Source organism: Pipistrellus kuhlii, unplaced genomic scaffold, assembly GCF_014108245.1.
Source record: "Pipistrellus kuhlii isolate mPipKuh1 unplaced genomic scaffold, mPipKuh1.p scaffold_m20_p_1, whole genome shotgun sequence".
Lineage (NCBI taxonomy): Eukaryota > Metazoa > Chordata > Mammalia > Chiroptera > Vespertilionidae > Pipistrellus > Pipistrellus kuhlii.
This window is the reverse complement of record NW_023425404.1, coordinates 23063850-23091180: the sequence shown is the minus strand read 5'-3', so window position 1 is coordinate 23091180 and position 27331 is coordinate 23063850. Positions and strand designations below refer to the sequence as shown.

Here is a 27331-nt window from a genome sequence, read left to right as displayed (position 1 = left end):
ATAGTTGGACAAGGCGGTAGAGTGGGCCTTGTTTTAGAATGTGGACAGCTGAGTGTGTTGCCTAGAGGCTCTATTTGGATATGAAAACATGAAATAGAAGAGAGTGGTCTTAGTACACTAGGATTCCCCAATTTGTGTTCCTTCCCTGTCCTACTTATTGGCACATGAAACAACATTCCATTTAAATGGCGGGATGGATGGTTTTAACGAGATTGTGTCAAAATCCACCTCTGAGCCAGAGGTGTCAGAGTGGGCTCCTCCCTGATGGCCTTCTTATCTACCCAGCTCTCTCCAGCCCTCTGTCTGTCTGTCTGTGAGAACACAGCAAACACCTGTACTATGTGTGTGCCTGTGCCTCGGCTTATCGGTTGACTCTCCCACCTCTAAAATAGACACCACGTCTTCTAATTCCATTTTAACACTCCCAGGCCTAATGGGTAGTGTATGCAGAGAGGAAACTATGGTGAAATAATGGGTGTGAGAGTATTTTGGGAAGTGTTCATAATAACCCTACTATGTGCTATTTAATGCTCAGATAACTGCACATGACTATTAAGGTTATGTAAGTATTGCTGTCCTTTTTTTCTGGTGTAGAGAAGTCCACTTTGTAGACTATACATACAGTGTATTGAGCCTTTCTATGGCCAGGCACTATGCTGAACAGTTTACATGTATTATTTCACTTTATACACTTCTACACACACTCCTTTATTTAAGTATAGTTAATATTACTCAAAGGAAACTGAGGCTAAAGAAACACTTTTTCCAACATCTCACTGGCCAAGAAGTATCAGCCAAGATGGGACTAGCCTTTCCAATGTCAAGTCCCCTGTCCTCAAACTTTTCCTGTGAGGGCTGTATGTTTTGTTCCATATTTGGGTTTCTTTCTCTTTAGTCCTAAATTTTATTCTTCTTGAAGGTTTTAGACTAGAAGAACAGATCAAATGAAGTTAATATGCCACATTAGTGGTAGCTTGTAAGGAAATGAGACTTAAAAAAAATAAGTCTGGGTCAGATGTTTACAAATAAAACAAAAAAAAAATGACTATTGTTATAGCTAATAATCTGGTTATGACTATGTCTACTAAAAACACATTTTTAGAAGGAGGTTTTTTTCTTTTTCTTTTTTTTTTATTCTCACTGGAGGATATTTTTTCCCCACTGATTTTAAGAGATAGTGGAAGGGATGGAGAGAGAGAAAAACATCAATTGGTTGCCTCCTGCATGTGCCCCAACTGGGGCCAAAGATTGAACCTGCAGCCCAGGTACATGCCCTTGACCAGGAATTGAACCTGTGTCCCTCCAGTGTGTGTGTGTTGGGGGTGGGAGGGCACATTCTAACCACTAAACACACTGGCCAAGGCTGCAAGTACGTTTTTTGTAGGTTTTTTTTAAAAATATATATATATTTTATTGATTTTTTTACAGAGAGGAAGGGAGAGAGATAGAGCACTAGAAACGTTGATGAGAGAGAAACATCGACCAGCTGCCTCTTGCACACCCCCTACCGGGGATGTGCCCGCAACCAACGCACATGCCCTTGACCGGAATCGAACCTGGGACTTTTCTACCACTGAGCCAAACCGGTTTCGGCGTTTTTTGTAGTTTTTAAAAAATATATATATTTAATAATTTCAGAGAGAAAGGGAGAGGGAGAGAATCATTGATAAACTGCCTCCAGCACGCCCCCTGCTGGGGATCAAGCCTGCAAGCCAGGCATGTTCCCTTGAATGAAATTCAACCTGGGACCCTTCTGTCCACAGCCCAATGTTCTATCCACTGAGCCAAACTGACGAGGGCAAAGTATGTTTTAATATCATGACTCTTTACAGCTAACACTTTGGTTTTTCTGACATAATCAAGACATAAATCCTTAATGAAATTAGTAAATCATATAAGTTTATTGTAGATAGAAAACAGATTTGTGTCTTTGCTTAAATTCTTCCCTAAGCAATATTTATAAAAAGAATTTGGGATTAGCATCAAGAATGTTGGGTTTGTGTGAGATACTGCCATTTTTCTATATGTTTGACCATGGACAATTGCTTAACTATTCTGAGCCTCAGTTTCTTCCTCTATTAAACAAAATGAACCATTAGTTATTTTGAAGTTCAGATGAAATAACATGTGAAAACTCCTCAACTGTGAAGTGCTTGTACTTTTTATTACTTACATTAACTGTTGTAACAATACTAGTAACATAGATTCTAAACTTATTTAAATGCATTTTAATATGACAGCAAGCTTTACACACTCCTGATATATAATCACATTAAGATTCTAGTTATTCGCTGTCACCTGCAGTTCATGAATATATTAAAGAGAATGGTGTGTATGGGTGTTGCCCCTACTTCTCATCTGCTAATCCCTAAGCGAAGGAACATAACAGCTTTGTTCACTATGTCAGCAGAACATTACAAAGCCCTGAAAGAATGTTAGAGCAGTTTCAAAATACTATTTTTAGGCGCAATATTGTCAGGAAATAAGCTTTCACTGAGAGATTTTTGAGCAAAAACAGTATTTGAAAGTCAGCAGCTGGAGTAGCAAAATGAATTATCTTCCATTAAAGTTTAATACTCAAACCAGTATTGTTAACAAAACAAAATATTCCTTCTCCAGGTTGAGATTATCCAATGATGAAATCAAACGAGCAATTCTAACAATGGATGAGCAGGAAGATCTGCCCAAGGACATGCTGGAACAGGTGAGCTGCCAGACGTCTCTCAGAGCACAAGTGATGGCGAGCTCTCAGCAGGAAGTGAGACGCTAAGGAAAGTGGTCGTTGCTGGTAGACAGTGCTTTCATCTCTGAACTGAGAGGGTTGAGCCCAGGTTCCATAGGCTTTCATTAGGAAATTATGACTTTATTCTCTCCATGTTCCTCAAAATGATGGGTGAGAAGCAAGATGACAATGTTTGTCAGGGGCCTGGGATCCACAATGCCAGCATTTGGCAAACATGTCCCTCCCGCTGCTATTACGTTATTATGCTTTTGTAGGTCAAATATATCTACTAAATTTACTGAAAAATCTGTTTCATAGGAATATCAAGAATCTACATAAACTGACCCGTGCTAAATCCTTAATATAGTCTGTGTCTTGGTCTTGGCTTGCCATTCCCGTAACCACAAAAGCCACTGTTAAACCCCCAGCACTATTATCTACATCTAAATATCCACATATGTCATAAGGTGGGGTTTCAATTCCTTGGGGCAAGGACATATGGCATGCTTCTTGCCTCGTATGTGGCAGTACATTCAGTTGCCAGAGCCGGCAAGCCTAGGATGGGTTTATGCACAGTCAGCACACATCCTTGTTTGTGGTATTTGGAGATGATTTGTATCATCCTTGGCGGGCAAGTCAAGGTGTGGGGACCCAAGCCTCTCTTCGAGCAGTGTTTCTACAACGCGCTCTGTGCATGCTGTCCAACAGCTTTGTTCAGTGTCTTCAAATGACAGTGCCGGTAGCTAGCAGACATTCTAGGGTTATTACCTATCTCGTGGTCTGGGCCTAACTATTCTGACTGCTTGTCTCATTGTCCTCTGGACCATGAGTGATTTTGGTCAAAAGGTCCATGTTTGTAAGAGCCATGCACACCTACAGTTGACTGTGGACACAAGCAATCATGAATCCAGGCTGAACTTAAGGGCTCATCTGTGGGGGTGTTCAGCTCCCAAGAGCAGAGGGCAAGAATATTTTGCATTGCTAACAGTGACCTTGGGTGGCGGGGCTGCTCCTGATGGAGTGCTATCTGCGTGTGCATTTCCAGTGGTGCTCACTGGTCCTGAAAGGTCTAGGACACAAAGCAAGGAGGAGTGATGAGGCGGTGTCTCCTCCCAAATGGACCCGCCCTGCCTAAAGCCACTGCAGCTGCCATGTTTGGAGGTGAAAAAGCACACACTTTGTAATGGGAAACCTTGTATAGGTTTGATTTAGTTACCAAAATACTGACTGTGTTTCCAAGTCTGTTGGGATGCTCTGTGTATGAATAGTTTAAAAGTAATTCCTAAGCCCCTGATTCATTTTTTAGAGTATTTTGCAGCTCCTCCCTCCCTCACGGTAGACCATCAGACCCGCCTCTGCCATCCACACCCCAAGGTGGCCCGTTCGGCGGCTGTCTGCCTCAGCAGTCACTTGCCCAGAGTGAAGAGCCCCAGAAAGCTGCCTTAGTCTTGAGGCCTTCAGCCCCTAACGACAAGGTCATATGTTTAAATTCCACAAGATCTGTTTACTGTGAAATTGCATCCAGCACAATTCCTCCTTGAGGGAAAGGATTTCAAAATACTGCCAAAAGGGCTTGCAATGCAAATAGAATGTACTTCAAATAAATACAAGTAAGAAAGTCAGTCTGTGAAGCAGAATCTGGCCACCGAGAACCCCTGACCTGATCTCTCAGGTGACTCTGTGTCTTGTGCTCTTTCTTTTCTCCCTGATCTGCTCTTCCTCCTGTTCCCTTTTCCTTCGTATAACACTCTTCCCAGATAGGCGCTGAAGCCAGCCTCTCTTTCCTCCTCTGTGGCTTGCATGTGAGCCACATTCATTTCCTCCTCTCCTGCTTTTAGCTCCTGAGCTCAGAAATCAGATGAGGTCAGTACCACTCTCCTGGAATGTATACCTTTCTCCCACCCCCAGGTGTTTGTCTAACTCTTCTCTTAAAACTCTCCACACACAGTCTGTTATCCGTGATTTGAGAAGGTATGTGCCCTTAGCATGTTCCTCTTACTGTTCTCTTGTCGCAATGAAAGAGAGCTAGTAGCCATGCTATCCTGGACAGAGTTGTGGGCTCAACATCATGAGTGGGAGCAGCGCCTGAGACTAGAACTGAATTTCCTTGCCCAGTAGGTACAAATCCAAAGTCAGGTGGGGAAGCAAGCCTTTTTTTTTCCTCTCTCTTCCTTCTCATCGCCCTTGCCACTGCCTTCCCTCCTTACACTGAGGAGGAGTCCACTGTCACTATTGGGACAGCGGAACATAAGTGGCCAGAAGCTGCCAGGCCATCAGACATATGCATTCTCCAGCATCCACTTTCTTCTCCCCGCCCCTGCCACACCATCGGGAAAGAGGGATGTCCCTGGTTCAGGAACCGGCTGGATTAGAGACTCTGCCCTCTCCTAGTTCACCTTTGCCTCTTGACATGTAAGTTGTTTGAGTCTCAGCTTTCCAACACGTGCCTCTTAAGACCCCATATCTCCATCTGCTGTTGTCCTCTCTCTTTTTTGGTGCAGTCCTAGTTCTTGAAAGTCTTACCCCTCTCACCTCCTTTTCACTTCTCCTCTACTCACTGTAGTCGTCTTCCTCACCTCCCAGAGCTGCTCTCAACAAGGACCCCCATTCCTTTTGCCAAAGACAGGGCCTTGGTGGCCTTCTCTTTCTTGATTTCTCGGTATGACACTGAGGGCACTTGCTCCCTGATGAAACGCCTTCCTCCTTTGGTCCTGGGATTCCACAGTGGACCCTCCGCAGCCTTCTTGTCCTCTCCCTTAAATGCTGGCTTCTCTGGAGTCCTGCTCTTTTTCCCTCAGTGGCTGTCCAGGTTGCCTCACTCACTTCCAAGCACATTACAACCAATACCAATACTTGGTCTTCCTCTCAGGTTAGGATTTCACACCTACTTGTCCTCTTGCTTCCCCTGCCATATTTGGAACTCTAAACTCATCTCCCCGCCCACCGTCATGAGCCTTCTCTTCATGGGTGCCCTGGTACACACTGTTACAGATTGCCGCAGTCAGAAGCCTGTAGCTCATCCTATTGACTCTCATCTACCATAACCCATCCATCAACAAGCCGGGCCAGTCCTACCCAAATCCCCTAAATAGCTCTAGAATCTCCACTGCCCAGTCCAAGCCACCATCCTCTCCCCCGGATTACTGCGTCAGCCATCTAATCTCAGCCCCTAATCCTTCCGGTCCCTTCTAATTCTGCCTCCATTCTTCAGGCACAGTAACCTTTTTAAAAATGCAGACTCATTCCCCTACCTAGAATTTTGAGTTTATCCCAGAACCCTCAAAATAAAACTGAACTTTTTAATTTAATTGATTTGAGAGAGAGAGAGAGAGAGAGAGAGAGAGAGAGAGAGAGAATGGTGGGGGGTGAGGAGAGAAACATTGATTTGCTGTTCCACTTATGTATATATTCATTGGTTGATTCTTATTTGTACCCTGACTGGGGATCGAACTGGCAACCTTAGAGTATCAGGACAATATTCTAAACAATTGAGCTGCCTAGTCAGGGCAAGACTGAACTTCTTAACAGGCCTTAGCTACCCCCCAACCTTGACCACTGATGCCCTCCTTGGCTGCTGGTCCAGCTGCTCTTCCACCTGCATAAGTGCTCTGCCACCCATGCCAGGCCCTGGCACACGATAGGCACTGCACTTCCACCCTCATACCCTTTGCCTCCTTCCCTGTCGTTCTCCTTCTCTTCCTCTTCCTCTGCTGGTCACACACATACTGACTGGCCTTTTCGAGGTGCCTGGTTAAATCCAGAATTTGAAACCTGGCTAATTGGAGCACCCAATGTCAGCATCAAGTTCTAGGGAGGACTTTGGGGCCCACCGGGTCGGTGTAATTTTATTTAAATGTGCGCAGGCATTTGGTCTAGAAAATAGCACACACGCCTGTGTGCATGTACACATATTTGTTCCTTTAATCAGACACACAAGAAGTACTTTTCCACTCTAAATGGTATTTCTGTTGACATGGTATTCCACATTCCATGTCATTTCTTCCTCCAAAATAAAGTATGGACTTAAAAGCTTCAAATCCCACTTCATTCCTCTCATCCAAGTCTACATAAAGAAAAGAGAGAGAGAGAGAGAGAGAATTAGATAAGCAAAATGAGTGGAAAATACACATAGAATAACTCATCCCAGCATGATGTAATAGAAAAAAGGGGTAGAGCTGGGCATCAAGAGACTCAGATTCTGTTTCTGGTGATGACACACTCTTGCCTTGTAATCCTGAGGGAAGTTTGCTAACCCTTCTGGAGCTTGTTTATACCATCTTCTAATGAGAGGGTGGGATCTCCAGGGCCCTCAGAAGGTCTCTGTGAAAGTAGGGCATGGTGAAGAACTGCCGTATTCTGGCTTGAGAGGCAGGACAGAACAGAAAGGGGCCAGAAATGAATCTTACACCAATTGTCCACTTTCAAGTAAAAATGGAAAGATTTAGTCATTTCTAGTGTATCTTAACAATCACTTGTGAGCAGAGCTTATAAATTAATCAAAAGTTAAACTTCCATCTTGGGACAAATTAACTGAAAGGGTGAAAAATTACTGAAGAAATTTAAGTTACACACCTCACTTTTAATATTGTGTGTCCTGTTTAGCTCTTGAAATTTGTTCCTGAAAAAAGTGACATTGACCTTCTGGAGGAACATAAACATGAGCTGGATCGGATGGCCAAGGCTGACAGGTTCCTCTTTGAGATGAGCCGGTGAGTTTTAAAATGCTTAAAAAGTGAAGACGTCCCTTACCTCTCCAAGGAAGTTAAGCTTTTGCTTCATGTTGGAGCCTTTTTGAATTGCAGAATCTTTTCAAGTCAGAGTTGTGTGGAATTTGTTTTGCTTAATTGAGTCCTTGTCCATGGGTGAGACAGGGTCAGGGTTTCCTCACTATTATCTCTACTTCTGGGCTTTTTGACTCATGAGTTTCGACCTATTCAATCATAACTTTCTGGTTCCATTCAGGGTCGTTCTCCTCACCTCTGATTTGGGGGGATTGTTTCTCACTCTCCCTACTACTTCCACAATGATGGACAGACTCTGATGTCAACCTGGAGCTCACAGCTGAACAGACAGGTCTGGGTGTTGAATCATGACACAAGCAGACATCACTAATCCATGGTGGCATTCTTCCCACAGAGCCTTGGCAAGCTTTCCAAGCCTCCAGAAGTCCCTGCAGCAGCCACTGTTCTTAGTTGACTCTGGCGTGTGAGTTGCATGTAGGAACCCTCCCAGGCCTAGTGAATTGATTCTGCTAGAGAAGGACCAGCAGTCCTGAAACTCAGTCAGCCTAGGGCGGAGCACTTCTGAGTGCCAGAGGCCAACGTGTGTAGCCAACGTGGACATACCTCTTACTCCATGTTGCTGTCTAATCCAGACTTTTTGTTGTTGTGTTCTGTCTCAACTTGCCTACTGCAGGACAAAGGATGGTTTTGAAATTTTGACAGGTGTGCCCAGTAACCTGTGTAGACAAACTGGATGGCCACCTGCAATAGTTCCACGTAGTCTTTGTCTAGAACTTTACGTGCATCATCTTACTTAGTCCTCCTGTCAGCCTTGCCTGAAGGGCTGTGAGGTCCAGAGCTGTTCTCTTCCACTTAACAGCGTAGTTAAGGGACCTGTTCAAGGTCACCTAATAGAGAACCTGGACCACAAATCCAGGTCTGCCTGATTGGATAGTATAGATTTGGATGAGGGGCTGATCCCTGGTCCTACTGGTCTGAAATGTCCTCCAGAGAGCCAGAGAGGCAGTAATTCCAGAAGATCTGAACCAAAATGTCCACTCTCTCCTCAGCAGCTTAGAGCTTCTAATCTTGGTGGTGACCAGAGGCCAGATCTGTCCTTGTTATCTCAGATAGCCAGTTGCTATCTTGGAAGGCAGAGCTTGCCAGCCCTGAGGGAGCAGATAGGGAGCTACAGGGAAGAAGAATATGTGGAGATGTGAGTGAGGAGAAGATGGTATGAGGAGAAAGTGCTGGAGGCAGTTTTTCTCTGTGCTTTTGCCACAGGCAGACTTGGGGAAAGTTAAGAATCCAGGAGTGAAGTGTAGGAAACAGCCCTTTATTTGCAGCAGAATGGGGAGTCTTATCATTTACATTTCTTTTTACCTCTTCTCTGTTTAAGAACTTCTGTGACTTGAAGGAAGGAAAGGGGTCTTTAGTCAACTGCAGCCAGCCATTGTCTAATCTGATTGGAGAGGAGGACCCTGGTGCAATTGCCCAGTTCCCCTGTAGGTCCTAGGAAAGTGGGCCCTCAAGGCAAAGTTGCCTCATGCCCATGCTTCTCTCCAGGAGAGAGAGAGAGAAACAGAGATTCTGGGGTTGGGGAGAGGGCTCTGAGGTACCTCCCGTCCAAATCCATTGAATGAACATAGGCATATGAAGTGAATGCTCATTAGTCTATGCTTGCTCTTACAGAATTAATCATTATCAGCAAAGATTGCAGTCGCTGTACTTCAAAAAGAAGTTTGCAGAGCGTGTAGCAGAAGTTAAACCTAAAGTGGAAGGTAAAGTCAAAATCAAGCCACCCGGATTGCAAATGATGTTCATTTTAAGTGCCCATGTCCAAGTACAATACTAACGCATACAGTAAACAGGATTCCTTTGGTGATGTTTTTGCTCGAAATCTTTTTGGATTCTGTCAGGTGATTACTTATTGTCAGCACCTGGCTCGCTGGCCTGGCCTGGCCTGGGCTCAGGAGCTCACAGCACACTTCCTGACTCCTCTGCGGAACTGGCGTTTTGACCACATGGTGTGACTGAGGAATATATTTGACTGCTACTAACATTAAACCTTTCATTAGCTTTCTTGCAACAGGGCCTTACTAGATTTTTCTAAGGAAAGACTTGAAGCTATAAATGTGGGTTGATTTTTTTTTTTTTTTTAATATTGATTTTCCACAGAGAAGAAGGGAGAGGGATAGAGAGCTAGAAATGTCAATGAGAGAGAAACATCGACCAGCTGCCTCCTGCACACCCCCTACCAGGGATGTGCCGGCAACCAAGGTACATGCCCTTGACCGGAATTGACCCTGGGACTTTTCAGTCCACAGACCAACGCTCTATCCACTGAGCCAAACCGGTTTCGGCAATGTGGATTGATTTTGAGATGATTAAATTTGTAAATGTTTGAAATGTGGTGGAGGCAGCTGGAGAGCACAGTCCCAGAAGGCTGGCTGGAACCGGGACCCTGCTCGGGCCCTGATCCCTGATGCCACTACAAGCTGTAACATGCAACACAACTGACCAATGTTTTTATCAATGGAATTGATCAGCAAGCCTGTTGATCTGACTCACACCAGGCAAGAAAGTGTTTGCAAAGGAATGTGGGAAGTGCACTTTCTGTTCTGTGTATTTCTAGCTGCTTCTGGTTGATAAGTCAGCCAAGAAAAGCCCTGGAAAGGGATAGGATTGTGCAACTGCCTGTGGGCCTCTTCAGCAGGGTTAGCCAGCTCTCTGTCCTCCTGCTTTTTGCTTCTAATTCAGGTGTTTCAAAAGTGCCCTGGCCATCTAACAACCCAGCCTTGATCTTCAATACATACTCAGTGTGTGGAGTTAGGATGGGTTTCACTGAGAAGTCTCGGTTGTCATAGTTGTGTTTGTGCATGTTTTGTTTTGAAGCGATCCGCTCTGGCTCGGAGGAGGTGTTTAGGAGCAGTGCCCTGAAGCAGTTGCTGGAAGTGGTTTTGGCATTTGGAAATTACATGAATAAAGGCCAAAGAGGCAATGCATATGGATTCAAGATATCCAGCCTAAACAAGATCGCTGACACAAAATCCAGTATTGACAAGTAAGTATGGGATCTTGGAGGACCCACGGCTTAAATCTGGGCCCTCTGATCCTGCAGTTACTGGTGTACACTTGTCTCTCTCCCTCTTCTCTCCTCTCTCACAAGCATGGGTCCCCCCAATTTCCTAGTGAGCCATTATCCTCCCTCCATTTTCAGTCCACAGGGATATCATCCAGTCCAAGTTTTTTGTTTGTTGGGTTTTCTTAGATAAACTTTTCATTCAGACTAAAGACAAATTCACTAATTATAAATGTACATTTTGCTGAATCTTCACAAATTGAACACATCTGTATAACTAGTGCCAGATCAAGAAAGAGACCGTGATCAGTGTTTGCATAGTCTGTGCATCACTCCCAGTCACTCCCCCCACAGAGACCGGTGTTGCAGGGAAAAAGCTCTAAACCTGACATCTGGCAGCAGACCTGAGGCATACTGGGCTTTCACAGTGAAAGAAGGATGGGGTAAATGTCTCCTGGCTGTTGGTGCTCAGCTGCTCATCCCAAGGCTTGTTAAAGTGCTTCCTAGAAAGTGGGTTTCAGGTGGACAGACTGTTGGGGACACTGAGGAGTGGAAATGCTCTGATGTCATTAGCAGGGACAGCCATTAACACATAAGTCTCCTCTCCCTAAGAGCCACAGGTCTCTAAGGTTCTCACTGACTTCAAAGAAACACGCACAACTGTTTCTAAGATCAACTTCTCTATACCTTCATTCTTTTTCAACGTATGTGAGCTGTTCACCCTAATCATTCCTAACTAGGGAGGCTTACTGAGGCAGGGCGTTATGACCACTCTAAATCCATAGGAAATAATGCGTTAAATTTCGGGGCCTAGCCTTATTCTTGCGCTGTGCAGAGATGGATGAACAGAGGAGAGCTGTTGTTTCCTCACCGCCACCTTGTTTTCACTGTAAACACTTGATCCTTTCTTGGGCACTTCCACATTGACTGTCACTCCAGCCGGTGAAGGACATGGGCCAAGTGCTGCATCCCCTGCTGTCAGATAAGGAAACTGGGGCACTCATTCCAATTGCTCAGGGTCACAGCGAGCAGGGTATTTGGCCTTACAGGTATTTGACACCTGTCATTGCTCTGCCTGCAGCTCTACGCTACAAAAAACAGGTCTTATTTAGGGGTTGTAGTAAATAACTGTGGCATCTTAACTTACAATGTCAGGAGCAGCCACCTCTTTACAGAAGGGTGTTCTCTTCACCTGGGCTTGCAGGTTGGATAGGACAGAAACCCTCATCACCAGTCAGTCCTGTTCTCCCACTCCCTCTTCTTTTCCCCCTTTAACACACCCCCCACACACACACAAGCCTCTGATACCCTTTGCCCTCCCCAACTTACTAATAACCTGACCCTTACTGTGGGATGAACTGCTTACTGAAGTTATAGATTTTATCTACTCCGCAAGACTTTTCAAAACAAATAAAATGAAAGCATTTCTGATCTCTCTCTTTTTCCCCTTCTCTCTGCTTGTGAATATTTGTCTCCTGAAGTAGCACAGTGTCTAATAAACTACAGTGCCTGGCAGAGGGCCTTGCCCATAAGCACTCTTTAAATATTCATTGAATCTAACCAAACTGCACAGGATGGGGGAGCAATCAGCATGAAGGGTGCAGTCACTCTATGTTAGAGGCTTGTTTCTGATCATGACAAGAGGATGATCAAATGTGCGACTGAGTTGTTTTCTTATTCTCCAAGAATGTGTATTCAGTCCAATGAGGTGTTATTTGAATAACAAACATATATGGAAGCTCAGATCTGGTTTTATTTTTAATTTTTTGTTAATCCTCACCCAAAGATATTTTTCCCATTGATTTTTTTTTTTTTTTTTTTTAAGAGAGAGAGAGAGAGAGAATGGGAGGGAAGGGGAGAGATAAACAGAGAGAAACACTTAAATTGGTTGCCTCCTGCACGCACCCTGATCAGGACTGGGAATCAAGCCTGCAAACAAGGTACATGCCCTTGACCAGACTCAAACCTTTCAGTCTGTGCTTTATCCACTGAGCCTAACCAGCTAGGTCTCAGATCTGGTTTTAAATCTTTCTATGTTAAGAAAGATATATGTGGTCAGTTAAGTTTAATTTTTTTCTATATAACAAAGCATTTATCTGAAATAATGAAGAAAAATGGCTTTTCCCTGTTTTTGATGGTGGTTGGGAATTTGCTCCCTCAGGCTGCTCCACATGGGCAGATAGTCACGTAGATTCTGGGAACTGCAAAGCTGACGTGCGGTGATACAGCTGCAATTTTTAACCACTGTTTTACTTTGCTGAGCAATTGTTCTCTAATTATTGAGAGGGGGAAAAAATAGGGGAATTTTTTTTTACATGTGAGTCAGTTGACTCAGAGGAACAATATTACATTGACTCTGAAGCTGCGGGGGTAATTAGAGTGGTTTTCACTGTTGTGGAAGAGAAAACCGTGGCAGCTGTTACTTGAACTGGAGGTGAGTTGGCTGTTGTGACAGCATTGTGGATTAGAAGCCATCTAAGAATTATGGAAATATTTTAAAAGAAATGCATTGTGTCCTGATTGTGATAACTTTAAGTAGACTAGTAGTTCTTGATCCTGGCTGTTAGAATCACTGTAGAGTTTTTAAAAATACCCACACCTTGCCCTGGTGGCAAGGTGGTTAGAGCCACAGCCCACACACTGAAGGGTTGCAGGTTCAATTCCCAGTCAAGGGTGCATACCTGGGTTGCAGGTTCAATCCCTGATTCCAGTGGGATCGAACAGGAGGGCGCATACAGGAAGCAACCCATTGATGTATCTCTCTCACATTGATATTTCTGTCCTCTCTCTCTCTTCCTCCTCCTTTCCCCTCTCTCTGAAAATCAATGGAAAAAATATCCTTGGGTGAGGATTAATTAAAAAAAAAAAAAAATGCCCACACCTGGCCCTACCTCATTCCAATTAAATGACTCTCAGTTGGGCCCAGGTATAAAGTCCAGGTGATGATTACACAGTGGAGTCAGGGACAACAGGGCCAGACTTCCACAGCTTTCCCTAATAGTGTTCTGAGACTCCTGCCTTTTCAAACCAGGTTAGTGAGGGTTCAGGCCTGTCACCGCTGAAGAGGGAGGTGGGTTATGCAGTTAGGAGCTGAAGTGTTGCTAAAATTAGGAAGTGGGTTCTTGGCCACCAGGACATCATATCCATGATGGCACAGCCCTGGTTCACTTCCAGGACCAGCCCTAAAATTGGGAGCTTTCTAACTCTCTGACTACCCTTTGCCACAACAGCAAAGCAAGTAAGTCAGAGGGGAAAACAGTTATCATGGAGTTCAAAGAAACTGTAAATGAGACTATCGGTAATTGTCATCAGTGAGTTGCTGCTCTGTACTTTTAGACTTGAAATAGCTATCCTCACTAGTGAATTAAACATCCCTCGGTCCCTCTCCCACCCTGCCTGGTATGCACTCTGCGGGCACACCTCTTCTGTGGGCAGATGCGCTGTGAGGGTATGCCTCCAATGGTAATGGTTCAGCTTCATTTCAATCACCCAGATGTTGAAGGCTGTTCATTATGGGCCGTAGAAGTAATTCCTACCCCCTGTCCTTCCCTTATAGAAGATGTCCGCTTCCTTTTGACATATCTTTATATATAAAAGCTTAAGCAACCATTTGACTGGCTGCTGTGATGCACATTGACATCAGGGGGCAGACACTCAGTGCACAGGCTTGGGAACGTGGGACAGACGGATGAATCTCAGAGGGAAGGAGGGAAGGAGGGAGGGCGGGAAGAGATTAACCAAACATACACATACTAGAGGCCTGTGGACGGATTCGTGCACCTGGCCTGTGGCGATTGGGCTGGAACTGGCAGTCTGACTTCTCCAGAGGGGTCCTGGATTATGAGAGGGTGCAGGCCAGGCTGAGGGACCCCACAAGTGCATGAATCCGTGCACCTGGCCTCTAGTGTGTATATAAAATTCATGTAGACTCTCCCAATATCCCCTTCTTTTGAGAAGCCTTGCCTTATAGGAACCTCCAAAATTTGAAATTAATGCAGGAATATAGCATTCTTGTGGGTTCAACCACTTGAATGTGCAAATCACATGCAGATATTAATCATGATTAATATTCTTCTTTAATTGTAGGAACATTACACTGTTGCACTATCTCATAACTATTGTGGAAAATAAATACCCCAAGGTTCTCAACCTTAATGAAGAACTGAGGGACATTCCTCAAGCAGCAAAAGTAAAGTAAGTACAGTGAAATTTTTAGTTTTCATGTCACTTGAACTGTGCCTTAGCCATTGAGAGAGTCAGTTAGCTTTGCCTGAAAGGGGTCCTTCTGCTTGCTTGCCCCTGAATACTAGTATACGAAGTCAGGTTTGAATCTTATCCAAATCACTCAGATGTGTGACATGGTTTTGAATATGTGTGTGTGTGCTAGCTCCTTTGGAGTACTCCTGCATGTGGTGCTTACTTCCACAAGACCTCATCATGGGTTTATTTAGAGTATGCATTATGAGTTAAGGAATGTGGTTTCACTAGTATAACTTTTCAAAGGCAGTTATATTAAAATGTAGGTAGTAAGTGAGGATAGATGGGTAAGCAAATAGAAGACTAATGTCAGGGCGTAGCTGGTAGCTTTCACATGTGCACACACACTCCCAGAAACCAAGGCAACCTTTTAATGGAAAGCAGCCTTATGCAAATGAAGGCACTAAAAATAAAAAATGGAAAGCAGCCAAAGTTTTACCACAAACTTCACACCACTTTTCAGAGACTGAGGAGCAGGCAATTTCCCTTGCTGCTCTCTCGCCTCCTACTTTTGGCCATATATATATATATATATATATATATATATATATATATATATATATAACATTTTAGCTGTATCTTTTTGTAGTGAATTTGAAAAGCATGACAAGCAGGCTTTCTCTCTGTTTGTAGAGTTTGGTAGAAATGTACCATGTAAGACGCGAAGTTAAAAATGAAGTGTTGGTGAATTTGTTTGCATGTGGATTATCAGTTATATTCTCTAATTTAAAAGTCGTTAAATAGAAAGTGTTATGGAAGAAGTCCAGGGAGTTTTCTCTGTTTTAGTTTTTAAAGATAAAAACTAGTTAGGACAACCTTAAGAAAAATAATTGTTGATTGAAATTTAAGCCATCACCTTGCAATTTTAACATCCCTGGAGCTTTAGTGAAAAGCAACACATTAATTATAAAGAGCACAGCGTGGCTGTGGCTGTGGATGTGGCTGTGGCTGTGGCTGTGGACAAGCTCGCTTCTTTTACTTGTTCAAAGGGCGACACACATGGCAAGACATTCATTTTCGCATAGCGTGATTTGCGTAAGTGATGTCTTTGAGATTAAAACATGGAATATTTTTGTATGTATGGAGAGATATTTTTATTCTGCTATTTTTAACCTATACTAAAACAGATCTGTTGGCTGTGGAAAAGAAAAAAACAAAACAAACCATAATTCCATGAGTTTAAAATGCTGTTGTCTTTCTGTGAAATCTGAACACTGAAGCATGAAATATTAAAGCCATCATATATTTAATACATGTGAGTCACATGTTCATTACTAAATGCTGCTCTTTATAACAGCATGACGGAGCTGGACAAAGAAATAGGTACCTTGAGAAGTGGCCTGAAAGCGGTGGAGATGGTGAGTGTGTGTTTCTTTTCTAATTCCCCGTCTCGTCAACTCCGTCTGGTGCTGGTGATACCCGGCACGTGGTGTGCCCCCATAAACAGTTACTGACTTAAAACAAAACAGCAACACGAAAGAAGCAAACCCAGCTAGGCAGCAGGGTTTCCTGCCTGGAGGCAGGGCTCACTAACGTGGGCTGGACTAGATCATCTTCAGGGATCCTCACAGTGTTCCCGTCCTGTTAATAAATGATGTGTGCTCTCTCCGTAGAGTCATGGAACTTCTCTGTTGTGTTTGGGGAGTGTGTATTGAGCAGACACTTAGGAGTATGGTCTATTCTCAAGGCAAGGGGTCGGGACGATTCGTAGTCTTTGCTGTCCAGGTGTTGCAATGGCCAAGGGCAGTCAGTCCAGAGAGCATCATGTTTGCCCAGTGTGGCCACCTCTTGAAAAGCACGGTGATGGCCAAGGTGGCTTCGGGAAGAGGGGAATTGAGGCTGGCGGAGGCTGGGAATGACTGGCATGTGTTGGTTAGAGGAAGCTTCCTTTCTGGCAGAGATGGCATGAGGTATGCTGAGAAGGAAGGTAGGCCAAGGCGCCTGGGAGGGAGATGTGCAGGGTCACAGACAACCTGGTGGTGTGAGGAGCCTCGCTCAGGAGAGGCTCTGCTCCGGCCCTAGGGGAGGGAGGCCGATTCGCAGGCAGCTTGGAAAGGGGCCCCTCCTAAATACTTCTCAAAATGATGCCATAGAAGGGAATTAACTTCATTAAACACATAGCTCAACAAAAATTGAAGTTATACTGTCTGATCTTTTCCGTTGGCTTTTAGTAAACTGGGAAGCATGTAAGGTTTTCTTTCCCCCTGGGGAGGAGGGGAGCGGTTTAAAAAGAGAAGCCGCTGAACTGATTGAGTGAACCCTCCTCCCAGCCCCAGTGGGCGAGACTGGGGGAGTCTGGGACATCCTCAGCTTCAGAGGCAAACGGAGAAGGGCCGCTTGGGACGAGGCTGTTTTACTTCCTCTCGGGAAAAGGCTTTCTCGAGCTGGAATGGCAGTCATGACCACCCTACAGCCTGACCATGGCCGCTCCGACCCTCGCAGCTGAGCTGAAAGCTACTTCACAGCAAGGCGCGGGGCGGGGCAGGACGGGGAAAGGAAGCTTTGTGTTTGGGGTTTATGAAAGGTAGTTTTGCTGAAATCTCTCTGGCCCTGGGTCATGTACACTGTCACACACTCTTCATAGGAAAGGGGCTCCAGAAGCCTCCCCTCCCCTCCCCAGCAGCTTAAATGTCAAGAGGCAGCGTGGGAAGGAAATATAAATGTTCATGTGTCCTAATTGTGATTGGCTAAAGGTGATTATATTGCTCTTTTGAAACTGTACACTAATAAAACACTTTAGAACTGCCGTCACATCTACGTCTCTCACACACAAACAATGCTAAGTGTCCAAAGCGCTAGGATTATAGCCATTTTCTCCATCAGAGCAAGCTCCATAGTTTGAATTTCCACTTCTGTGATTTCATTTGACTCTCATGGTGCTGTAGATGCTGTCCTTCTTTTATAAGTGAAGAAACTGAGGCCCGGCCACTTGTCACAGATCAGAACCAAACCAGTGGCAGAGCTGAGTCAGAGCCCATAGCCTGTGACCTACACGCCTGCTTGTTGGCTCATCTGCCAAAGCAGGTGAAGAAGGAAATAGATCCGATTACGTCTATTGGTACACAGCATCGTTGTTACTGAGACTCTGGAGTCAGGCAGACCTGAGTTCAAATTCTGGCCCTGTCATACATCAGTTATGTGACTGTGCACAAGGATTTAAAACCCTCTACAATGCCTCACTCATTGTGGTGTTTGGGGATTAAATAAGCAAGTGCATCTGGTACCGGTCATGATTGAAATTAATTATTAAATTTGAATAATGTGAGTTCATCACCATGGTAATGGAGAATATGGATAATTAACAAGGCACTGATACTCCTCACCTGTCTGTTCATAAAAACTGAATCACTGGGTGGACAAGAAGGAAAATGGTAGCTGCAGTTGAAATCCTACCTACCCAGATATCATGGTTTGGGAAGTAAGTAGATTTGGCAGAGAGGGAAAGAAAAAAAAAATCAAGGAACCAGAGTTCTTGTTTAACTTTTATTAATTCTATCCAGATACTAACCTGCTTATGTTTAAACCAGTGTAAGGAGTCACACTGATACTGTATGCAGACAACTGAATAAATTGCTGTTGCAAATATGTGTGCACATAGACATGGCCTAGCATGGTGGGCAGAGGGCAGATTTCTGACGTATTAATTTGAGCATATGGAGAATGAGACAAGGTGTGTCTGCATTCAAGGCCTACGCTGACATTGTCCGTTTCCTGGGTTTAAGGAGCTGGAATATCAGAAGACTCAGCCCCCGCAGCCTGGAGACAAGTTTGTGTCCGTTGTCAGCCAGTTCATCACAGTGGCCAGCTTCAGCTTCTCTGATGTTGAAGATCTTCTAGCAGAAGCTAAAGATCTGGTAAGTTTCCCCTTGCACAGGGCTGGTGCTTTCCCATATTATACTATAAGCATATGTTCTTCCCCATCCCCTTAATTAAAACACACCCTTTCTGTCTGCCTGGCCTATGTTGCCTTTAACTTAGCAAGACTATGAAGCATCCGAATGGTGTAAAACCAGTAAATTAAGTAGGACAGCTTTCTGTTGATTATTAGTGAGTCAAAGTACTTATCACTGGAAACCAGAAAAGAGATTATGAAAGGAAAAGTCAGGAAATGGGAGACCAGGTGTGACAAGACCATGTGCCTCGGTGTCTCTCCTGAGATGCTCCGGAGGACAGGGTCCTCCCTCTTGAATCTCTAGCAGAACTCAGGCCAAGTTCCAAGGGCCGGGGATGGCCCACATACAAGATTCACAGTGGAGTGTACGTTTAGAGTAATTTATTCTTCTGACAGTTTGCAAAAATGTTTTTATTTTTAGGAATTGATTGTTTTTTTCAAGAGAGAGTCTGTAAACTATACTCGCTGTGCAATAATAGACAATTCCATGACAAATGATAAACAATAAAGACAATCAAAATGAATAAACAAGAATTAATTAAATGAGGTGTCTCTTAATCCTCTTTAGTCTTGTTGCCAGGTGAATACTTTTTAGTAAGGTTTCTTTTTATAATTTTTGCTATTTCAAAATTTTGTGTTTTTATAAAGGAAAAATTTGTATTGGTTAATTATTAAGCCCTTTAAATTCTCCTGCCCCTTTTCTCTCTTCTCTTCTCTTCTCTTCTCTTCTCTTCTCTTCTCTTCTCTTCTCTTCTCTTCTCTTCTCTTCTCTTCTCTTCTCTTCTCTTCCCTTCTCTTCTCTTCTCTCTCTCTCTCTCTCTCTCTCTCTCTCTCTCTCTCTCTCTCTCTCTCGTTATTTCCTCTTCCAAAATATATACATCTTCATGATATATATATATATATATATATATATATATATATAGGCATATAGTCTCTCATTGTCTTTCTCATTGCTTATAAATTATAGTAAGCCTGGCCTATTAAGTACTTCCATATACCCATCTCTCAATTACCACAAATTTCACTTTAACTTGAATCTTTCCTTTGCAACTTGAGTAATGGATGCCATTATTCTGTAGTCACATGTTCAGTTATAAAATTGGATGCTTGTTCTGTAAGTGTGCACACATACTAGTTAAAATTAAAAAGGAGATACATTAAGTAGTATCAACATTCAGCCCCATTTCCAACATCTACACTAATAAAAGAGAAAAATGCTAATTGACCATACCTTCGCTGCGCCCACAGCCAATCAGAGCAAGTATGCAAATTAATCCAAAAAAAGATGGCAGTTAATTTACATATGCTTTGGGAGGGAGGAGTGAAGTCTGAAGACAGCATAGAAGGGAGAGAGAGGGAAAGCAGAAAGCAAGGCGGCTGCCAGAGGGAAAGTGTGGGTGGCAGCAGCTGCTTGCAGGAATCTTCCTGCAGCGGGCCCCTAGTTATTACATAAATGGAAAGACAATACATCTTCAATGACTGCTGTTAGAGATCCAACCTCTGAAGAATGCGATAGATCAACTATGCCAGCAGCCTCCACCGGGATAGCCTCCATGTCTGTGTTTGCCCACCTACACACTCGGTAAGGAAGGGGACCTCCCTCCCTAACCGGCATATAGTACCTACTTCACCAAGGGCTCAAACATTTTTATAGGAATCAACTGGATAGTTAATCTTTTATTTAAACATACACACAGTGTGGGGTTTTTTTCTTTTCTTTATTTTAGCGTGGGAACTTTAGTCTGGAACTAGTTTTCTCCATGTTTCTAAGATAAAAATATACATGACTTCATCAACACTAGAATTCCTAGATAAAAAGATCATTCAGGATGGCTTGGAGTGCATGAACTTGACTGTTTTAGAAACACAATTGTAGGCTATCTATTGCCGTTTTGTTCATACCAGAGCTTTTAGAAATGAGCTTATAAAACCATGGAACAAGCTGGAGTGCTGTATGTGGTGTGTGAAGAATGTTGTGTTTTTTCCTAAAGAGCTCTGGTTTCTAATAGAATATTTCCAAATAAGTCAAACACTGAGAACAACTCCTCAGTGATGAAAAAGTGGTAAAGGAATATTGTATTATAAATTAAAGATATGAAATAACATTTATAAAATTTTATATATATATATATATATATATATATATATATATACACACACACACACACACACACACACACACACACACACACACAAATATACACTGAGTGGCCAGATTATTATGATCTCTGAATATATAATAATCTGGCCACTCAGTGTATATCCTATATAATAAAAGGCTAATATGCAAATTGTCCCCTTGACCAGGAGTTTGACCAGCAGGCAGGCCGGCCAACCAGGCTGGCCAGACCCCACCCATATACAATTTTATGCACTGGGCCTTTAATACACACACACACACTGAGTGGCTAGATTATTATGTGTTCAGAGATCATAATTGGCCACTCACTGTATAACATAATTTAAAAATTTTTATTTAAGAATAAATATTGAGGAAAAATTGAAGGGAGGTAGTCAGAAGGTACAAACATCTACTCAAATAAGTCGGTCCTGGGGCTGTGATGTTCTAACCACAATGACTGTAGGGAGCATTGCTGTGTGCTGGGGTTGAAAGGTGTTAAGAGAGTAGACTGGAGAGTTCTCATTGCAAGGGGAAAAATATATTTTTCCTTTTTTTCTTTATTTGTATATATGATATGATGGCTATTTACTAAATTTATTATGGTAATCATTTCACAAATATTGTAAGTCCAGACATGACGCTGGATATCTTAAACTTATACAGTGCTGTATGCAATTATATCTCAAAACTGGAGGGTGGGATAAAAAAAACAAAAAGAGACTAAATAAATTACTGTTCCCCTTCATTTCCTTTAGGTAGATGTATCACTGAAATGTCAGAAAAATGTAGTAATTAGGCAAGTCATGCAAAAAATAAATAAAAGTAGTTAGAAACTTTTGTGAAGGAACAACATAAACTTTATTGTCTAAATATGAAAAAAATTAAAATTCTGGAAATTTTTAAGTAGTGAGTTAGGCATAGGCAGTGATCTTTTACTTCACTTTGAAGCTAGAAACGCCATTCTTAGTAGCTTAGGAGTAACAGCCTTAGACCATTGTAGAGAAAGAAAAAATCTAACCAACAATTGGACCAGCATTGAATATATTTGGATGATCGTAATGACGCTGACTCCTAGAAGCACGTGATTTCAAGTTATGAAGATAACTTCCAGAAGAACTAACATTAGAAACAGTTAAAACTAAAAAGACTGAAAATACTATTTTATCATGTTCATATATTTTAATATTTTTTTAAAATTCTCCCTTAATAGTCAGTTATTGTTTTCTAATTGAGGCCCAGGAAATATGATAATGCTAAGAAGCACTGGATCCCATTTGTTTTTTATATTGACCATATGGCACCAATAAATGATATTAAACTACTTCAAAGAGAAGTTAAAAGTACAAGTTTCCCTACCCCTGCTGAGTTTGCTATTAGTTTTATGTCTTGAGTGCTCTGCCTTATGATATTTTGCTTTCTTGTTTTTACTACTGTTTAGTTAATAAAAAGTCATAGGAGGTAATCATAGATGTTTAGCTGAAATGAGGCAGACAAGAATAAATGGTTTCAAAAGTTGAGGAGTATTAATTCTTTTACTTGAAAAGTGACTGATGGACACATGTGGCAGCCAAAGACAAATGTAAACTCACTCAAATCCCGCAAGCTAAATTTGGCTCCACTTGAGCTTGAGTGCCGGAGGGATTTAGATTTGATGGTGGAACACCAGACTTACTAAAACCTCCTTTTTTCCAGTTTACTAAAGCAGTGAAGCACTTTGGGGAAGAGGCTGGCAAAATGCAGCCAAATGAGTTCTTTGGCATTTTCGATCAGTTCCTTCAAGCCGTGTCCGAAGCCAAACAAGAGAACGAAAACATGCGAAAGAGGAAGGAGGAGGAAGAGCGCCGAGCACGCATGGAAGCTCAGGTAAGAGAATGATGAGTTAGTTGGCTGGTTGGCCTATCCCACCTCCTAGAAGGTCTGTTGCTTCAACTCTTGGTTTTTCAATAGCCCTCTGGTGTGGTGGCAAGAAGGAGGACGTCAGAGAACTCTCTAGAATGCTGCTTGAAGTTTAAATTGGCATAAAGTTTCCCTGGGGCAATTTGGCAGTCTATGTCCAAAGCCCCCCAAATTATATCCACATTTTTTTTATCTGGAACTCCATCTCTTAGAAATTAGTCTAAAGATATTATTATAAATTTGCATGAGAACAGCAGCCTTTATAATTGCCCCAACTGCAGACAACCTGAAAAGGCATAAGTTCTTAAAATGAATAATAGCTACACGAAGGAATATTTACGCAGCCCTTAAAAGTCATGTCTTCAAAGACTATTTAATAATGCAAGAAAATTTACAAAATGATTTCTACATGAAATCTTTTTTTAATGTAAAATAAGTGTAAATACAGAAATAATAGTAGTGCGATATTCCCCCAAAAAGTTCACAATGATTATCTCTTGAATTAACCTAGGGTATGGTGACGGGAAAGGATTTGACTTTGGTGTGGGCACACAGAGCAATATACATATCTTTAACATAGAAACCCACACCTAAAACCTCTATGTTCATGTTAACCAATGTCACCCCAATAAATTTAACAAACTAATACATAAAAGAATTAAGCAAGCATGAATTTTTTCCTTTTTGTGTATCTGAATTATCCAACTTTTCTATAATGTATGTGTATGGGTGTATGTATTTTATGTGTGGGTTTCTATTTATTATTATTGGCTTTTAATAATAGTAAGTTGTATAGCAGGTCCCAGGCATTCACAGTAGACACCGCCTAAGCCTTTGATGTAAGGAGAGTGGCCCGATGAGTATTTGCTTTTAGTCTCTCTGTACCATCAAAGAAGCCAATATTTGGGGTCAGTTTAATAGTGATTATGTTCTCATTCAATTATAGAAATAGAAATTGCTTCAGTTGCTCTTTAACTGGAGTATCATGAGGTTTCCCCAGATTCTAGACAGTGATATTCTAATCACAAAGTAGAGGTCACTTTTCTCTATTGGTTATTGCTTCCACAATGAGCCAAGTCCCAGTGATCCCTCTCTTGTGCCTCTGAGGGAGGTTGGCAGCTGTAGATGAACATGGCTGAGCGTGGCTGTATTTCACAGAATTCATCGCCACTGTAAACAAAATCCAGCACTTTGACACTTCTAAGAGGGTGCTTTCCGTTTGCAGCTCAAAGAACAGCGTGAAAGGGAACGCAAAATAAGAAAAGCTAAGGAGAATAGCGAGGAAGGCGGCGAGTTCGACGACCTGGTTTCAGCTCTGCGCTCAGGAGAAGTGTTTGACAAAGACCTCTCTAAACTGAAACGGAATCGCAAACGCATCACCAACCAGATGACGGACAGTAGCCGAGAGAGACCAGTAACAAAGCTTAATTTCTAATTTTCCTTGAAAACTTTTTTAGAAAGCTCATTAGCAGCCCTTTGAAGTGACTAGAACTTTTCAGTACACTGCCTTGCAATCCGAACAGTGGCAATTTCTCCTTCCATCTGTGAGTACAGGTGTGAGTGTGTGTGTATGTAAATGTATGTGTATATGTATATTAAACGTGTATATAGAAGTCTGAGTGTTGTCTGGAGACCTATCTGTATGGTTTTTAAAAGCCTGCGTTGATGTTTGTGCCTAGAAGCCCTTGGTGTATGCATTCATATTGAGTGTGGCTCGTCTTCTTCCCTGAACACCACGCCTGTTCAGAAGCACAATTCTGTCTCCTGAAAGAGATGACACAGACATTCCCTCGAGTAAAAAGACAGAAAAAAAGAAAAAAATAAGCTTGAAATATTACATGGTTTCCAAGCTTGGTACGCTCTGGAATCATTCTCATTGGTGAAGCTGGTGTTGGGAAGATACAGATTTAAAGTGGTTTTGGTGGTCGCCCATGTGATGCCGGTGCATCGCATCAGGACCTGCCAGGGCCAGCGCCGATTTCTGACGTGGGTGTGGGGAGGCGTCTGTAACTGTTCATGGAGGACATCTTGCACACAATCTGAATTATGTAGAATGTCAGTCAGAATCTTTTCATCTATTTAAAACTTGGACATCAATTTTTTATTCTTAATTTCACTGAGTTCTCTGCCAAGCATCCCAATGATTTCTTTACATTGCTTTCGGGAAGAACACTATTTATCTAAATGCAATCTGTGCTCTTGTTAAAGGAAAAGACTGCCAGAATGTTCTAACCATCGAGATATAGAAACTTTAAAAATAAATTTCCCACCCAAGACCTAAAAGGAGGGATTCTCTGAAGGATTAAAAATTATTTTTAAAATTGTTTATGGGGTGCCTTCCCTTTTTTTTTTTTTTTCATTATCTCTTTTCAGTTTTTTTAGGACAAGCTGCATCTTCTGTAAATATAGATCTGGACAAAAGAATACTTAGTAAATGCACAAAATGTCAACAACACCAACAGAGATGCCGAGATCTATTTAGCTCTAAGTATGTCTGAAGTGCTTTCCTGTTATATGTTGTCATTTTAAATTGTGTGTCAGTAAAGCTACCTGTAAAACTTCAGTCCAAAAGATAAAGCTCTCAGGGAGAAATGGATAAAAACAATGAACATTAGAAAATAAAATATAGATACTTACCATTAACCTACCAACTCTTAATATCTTTAAATTATATGGTATATAAAGGGGGCTGTCACTTTTTTTTCCTGTTTTTGGCTTTGCTTTATTTATTTGTAGTGGGGGAGGAGGGCTAAAGATCTCTCTTTTCTTTCCATCTATCCTGTTGTGGTTGGGTTTCCTGTGGAGAGAGTAGTTTGTCTTGTTGCACTAGAACATTATTTACTCACTAAATGGAGTTTTTCAGTCAATTAACAAATATTTATTAAACACCTACTATGTGCCAAGCATAGTAGGGCTACAATGGTAAGCAAGACAGAGCCCCTGCCCCCAAGGAACTCGAGTTCTAACGGGGACGTTAGGGGTGAATAAAATACCAATGCGTGCGCTGTACAGGAATCGTGCTATTTAAAAATAGTTTGTATAAACTATAATGCTTAGCGTGGATGGCAAAGTCCCTGCGCTGTGTGGAAGCTGTGAAATAATGCTCTAAGAGTTGTCAAGAGCTGTGGTTTTCATTTTCCCCTTCCTTGCAAACTTAGTGACTTTCCATGATGAATAGAAGTAAATGACTAGCAAATAAAACATGAACACACAGCAGAGGTTGGGCTCCCCCAACCTTCAGTTACCACGGTCTGCAAATACACCCCATTAAAGGTGCAGGCAGACACCGTTCCAAAAAGGCTGGGATGAGGAGGAGTGGGATATGCTGGTGGATTTGTCTATTCCTTAACTAAAGTGCCTCTATATATATTCTTTTCTATTTATCGCAGGAGAATTTGGTCTGGCTCCATGTGGGGACTGTATTGTGAAAATGGCTTTGTTTTACAGTTTAAGGAATAGACAAGTGGTTGGAGAGTCACTAAAGGAGCAAGCTGTGTGTCGTGTCCCTCTTGCCCTTTCCCATCATCCTCATTTTGAGATGACCATCCTGGTTTGCCTCCTATGCCATTTCCATTTTTTGGTTTCTTTCCCCAAAAGCTGTGTGCAGGTAATTCCATGTGCCATGTTGGAAAAAAAAAATCTACTTTTTTAGATTGGTGCTGGTGTAAGTAGCCACTTTTCTCTCTTGGGTGTGTATTTTAAATTTTGTGTTTTTTTAAATTAATGCCAAAAAGAAAAAGCATTTTAATTTGTAAACTTAATTGTATGTCTTGTATCTTAATAGCTTAGTAGTTGGATCCACTTAGTCTTTAGGTGCAAAACCGTTGCTATAGTACCGAGAAGAAAATGTTGTATGTGTTATGAAATTGTACATTTTTTTAAATAGCAATATGCAATAAAGAGATGAATTCATTGGGTGTCTGTATATGCTTTCTATGCATTATTCAAATAGCATTATCAAATTTTTGGCATAGTCCACCAGTAAATTTAAATATTGCAAGTTATTTACTAGATCAGAAACATATACACATTTTTAACTTGTACATGCTAGACCTAGAAGGTATAGTTTTCTGCTATGGCAGCATTCAGCATGTCCACAGCCTACCATCTGCTACCTCTTTCTATAACCTCTTTGTATAACTCTGGTGAGTTATACAGTTTCATGGTGGGGCTACTGATAAAATTACTCATCTGGGGGTATTGAAAAGACTGTAGTCTCTAGAATCAAAATCTACTTCATTTTGAAGCATTTCCTTTTTAAAAAATTAATTTATGATCTAGGTTAACATGGGAAATGCTGACTGTACCGAACAAGGAAGGTGTATTTTATCCTCTGAACATTGGGCCTTTCTCTTGGCCCCACATCACGTTGGCTGCCTGGCTATCCTCAACCCATTTTGAAGTCCAGCTGAAAACAAATTGTCCCAGTGGCTGAGAGAGGGCCCAGGCACTTTCGATCTTCTGAATGGATTGATGATGTCCTTATAATTATTAACCATCTTGTTTTTCATCCAGTCAGTAATACCTTAATCAATAAAGAAAAAGAAAAAAACAACACAAATATATTTTATATTTAAAAAAAAACAACAACAACGAAGGCTACTTTGTTCTCTGATGCTTTGTCCTCATTCAGATGGAA

At 42.1% G+C, this 27331-nt stretch overlaps 1 protein-coding gene across 6 annotated transcripts in view; it reads left to right on the top strand.

The window, feature by feature from the left end:
* The window catches only part of DAAM1 (dishevelled associated activator of morphogenesis 1), a 156386-nt gene extending 129777 nt beyond the window's left edge, over positions 1-26609 (top strand). For all 6 annotated transcript variants that reach the window (XM_036435127.2, XM_036435136.2, XM_036435153.2 and 3 more), the window contains 9 exons: positions 2620-2704; positions 7325-7431; positions 9136-9224; positions 10339-10507; positions 14612-14719; positions 16080-16140; positions 18505-18636; positions 22489-22659; positions 23918-26609. In XM_036435127.2, the coding sequence (XP_036291020.1) occupies positions 2620-2704; positions 7325-7431; positions 9136-9224; positions 10339-10507; positions 14612-14719; positions 16080-16140; positions 18505-18636; positions 22489-22659; positions 23918-24127 (1132 nt within the window). In that variant the 3' untranslated portion in view covers positions 24128-26609. The remainder of the gene's footprint in view (positions 1-2619; positions 2705-7324; positions 7432-9135; positions 9225-10338; positions 10508-14611; positions 14720-16079; positions 16141-18504; positions 18637-22488; positions 22660-23917) is intronic.
* Positions 26610-27331: the final 722 nt, after the last annotated feature.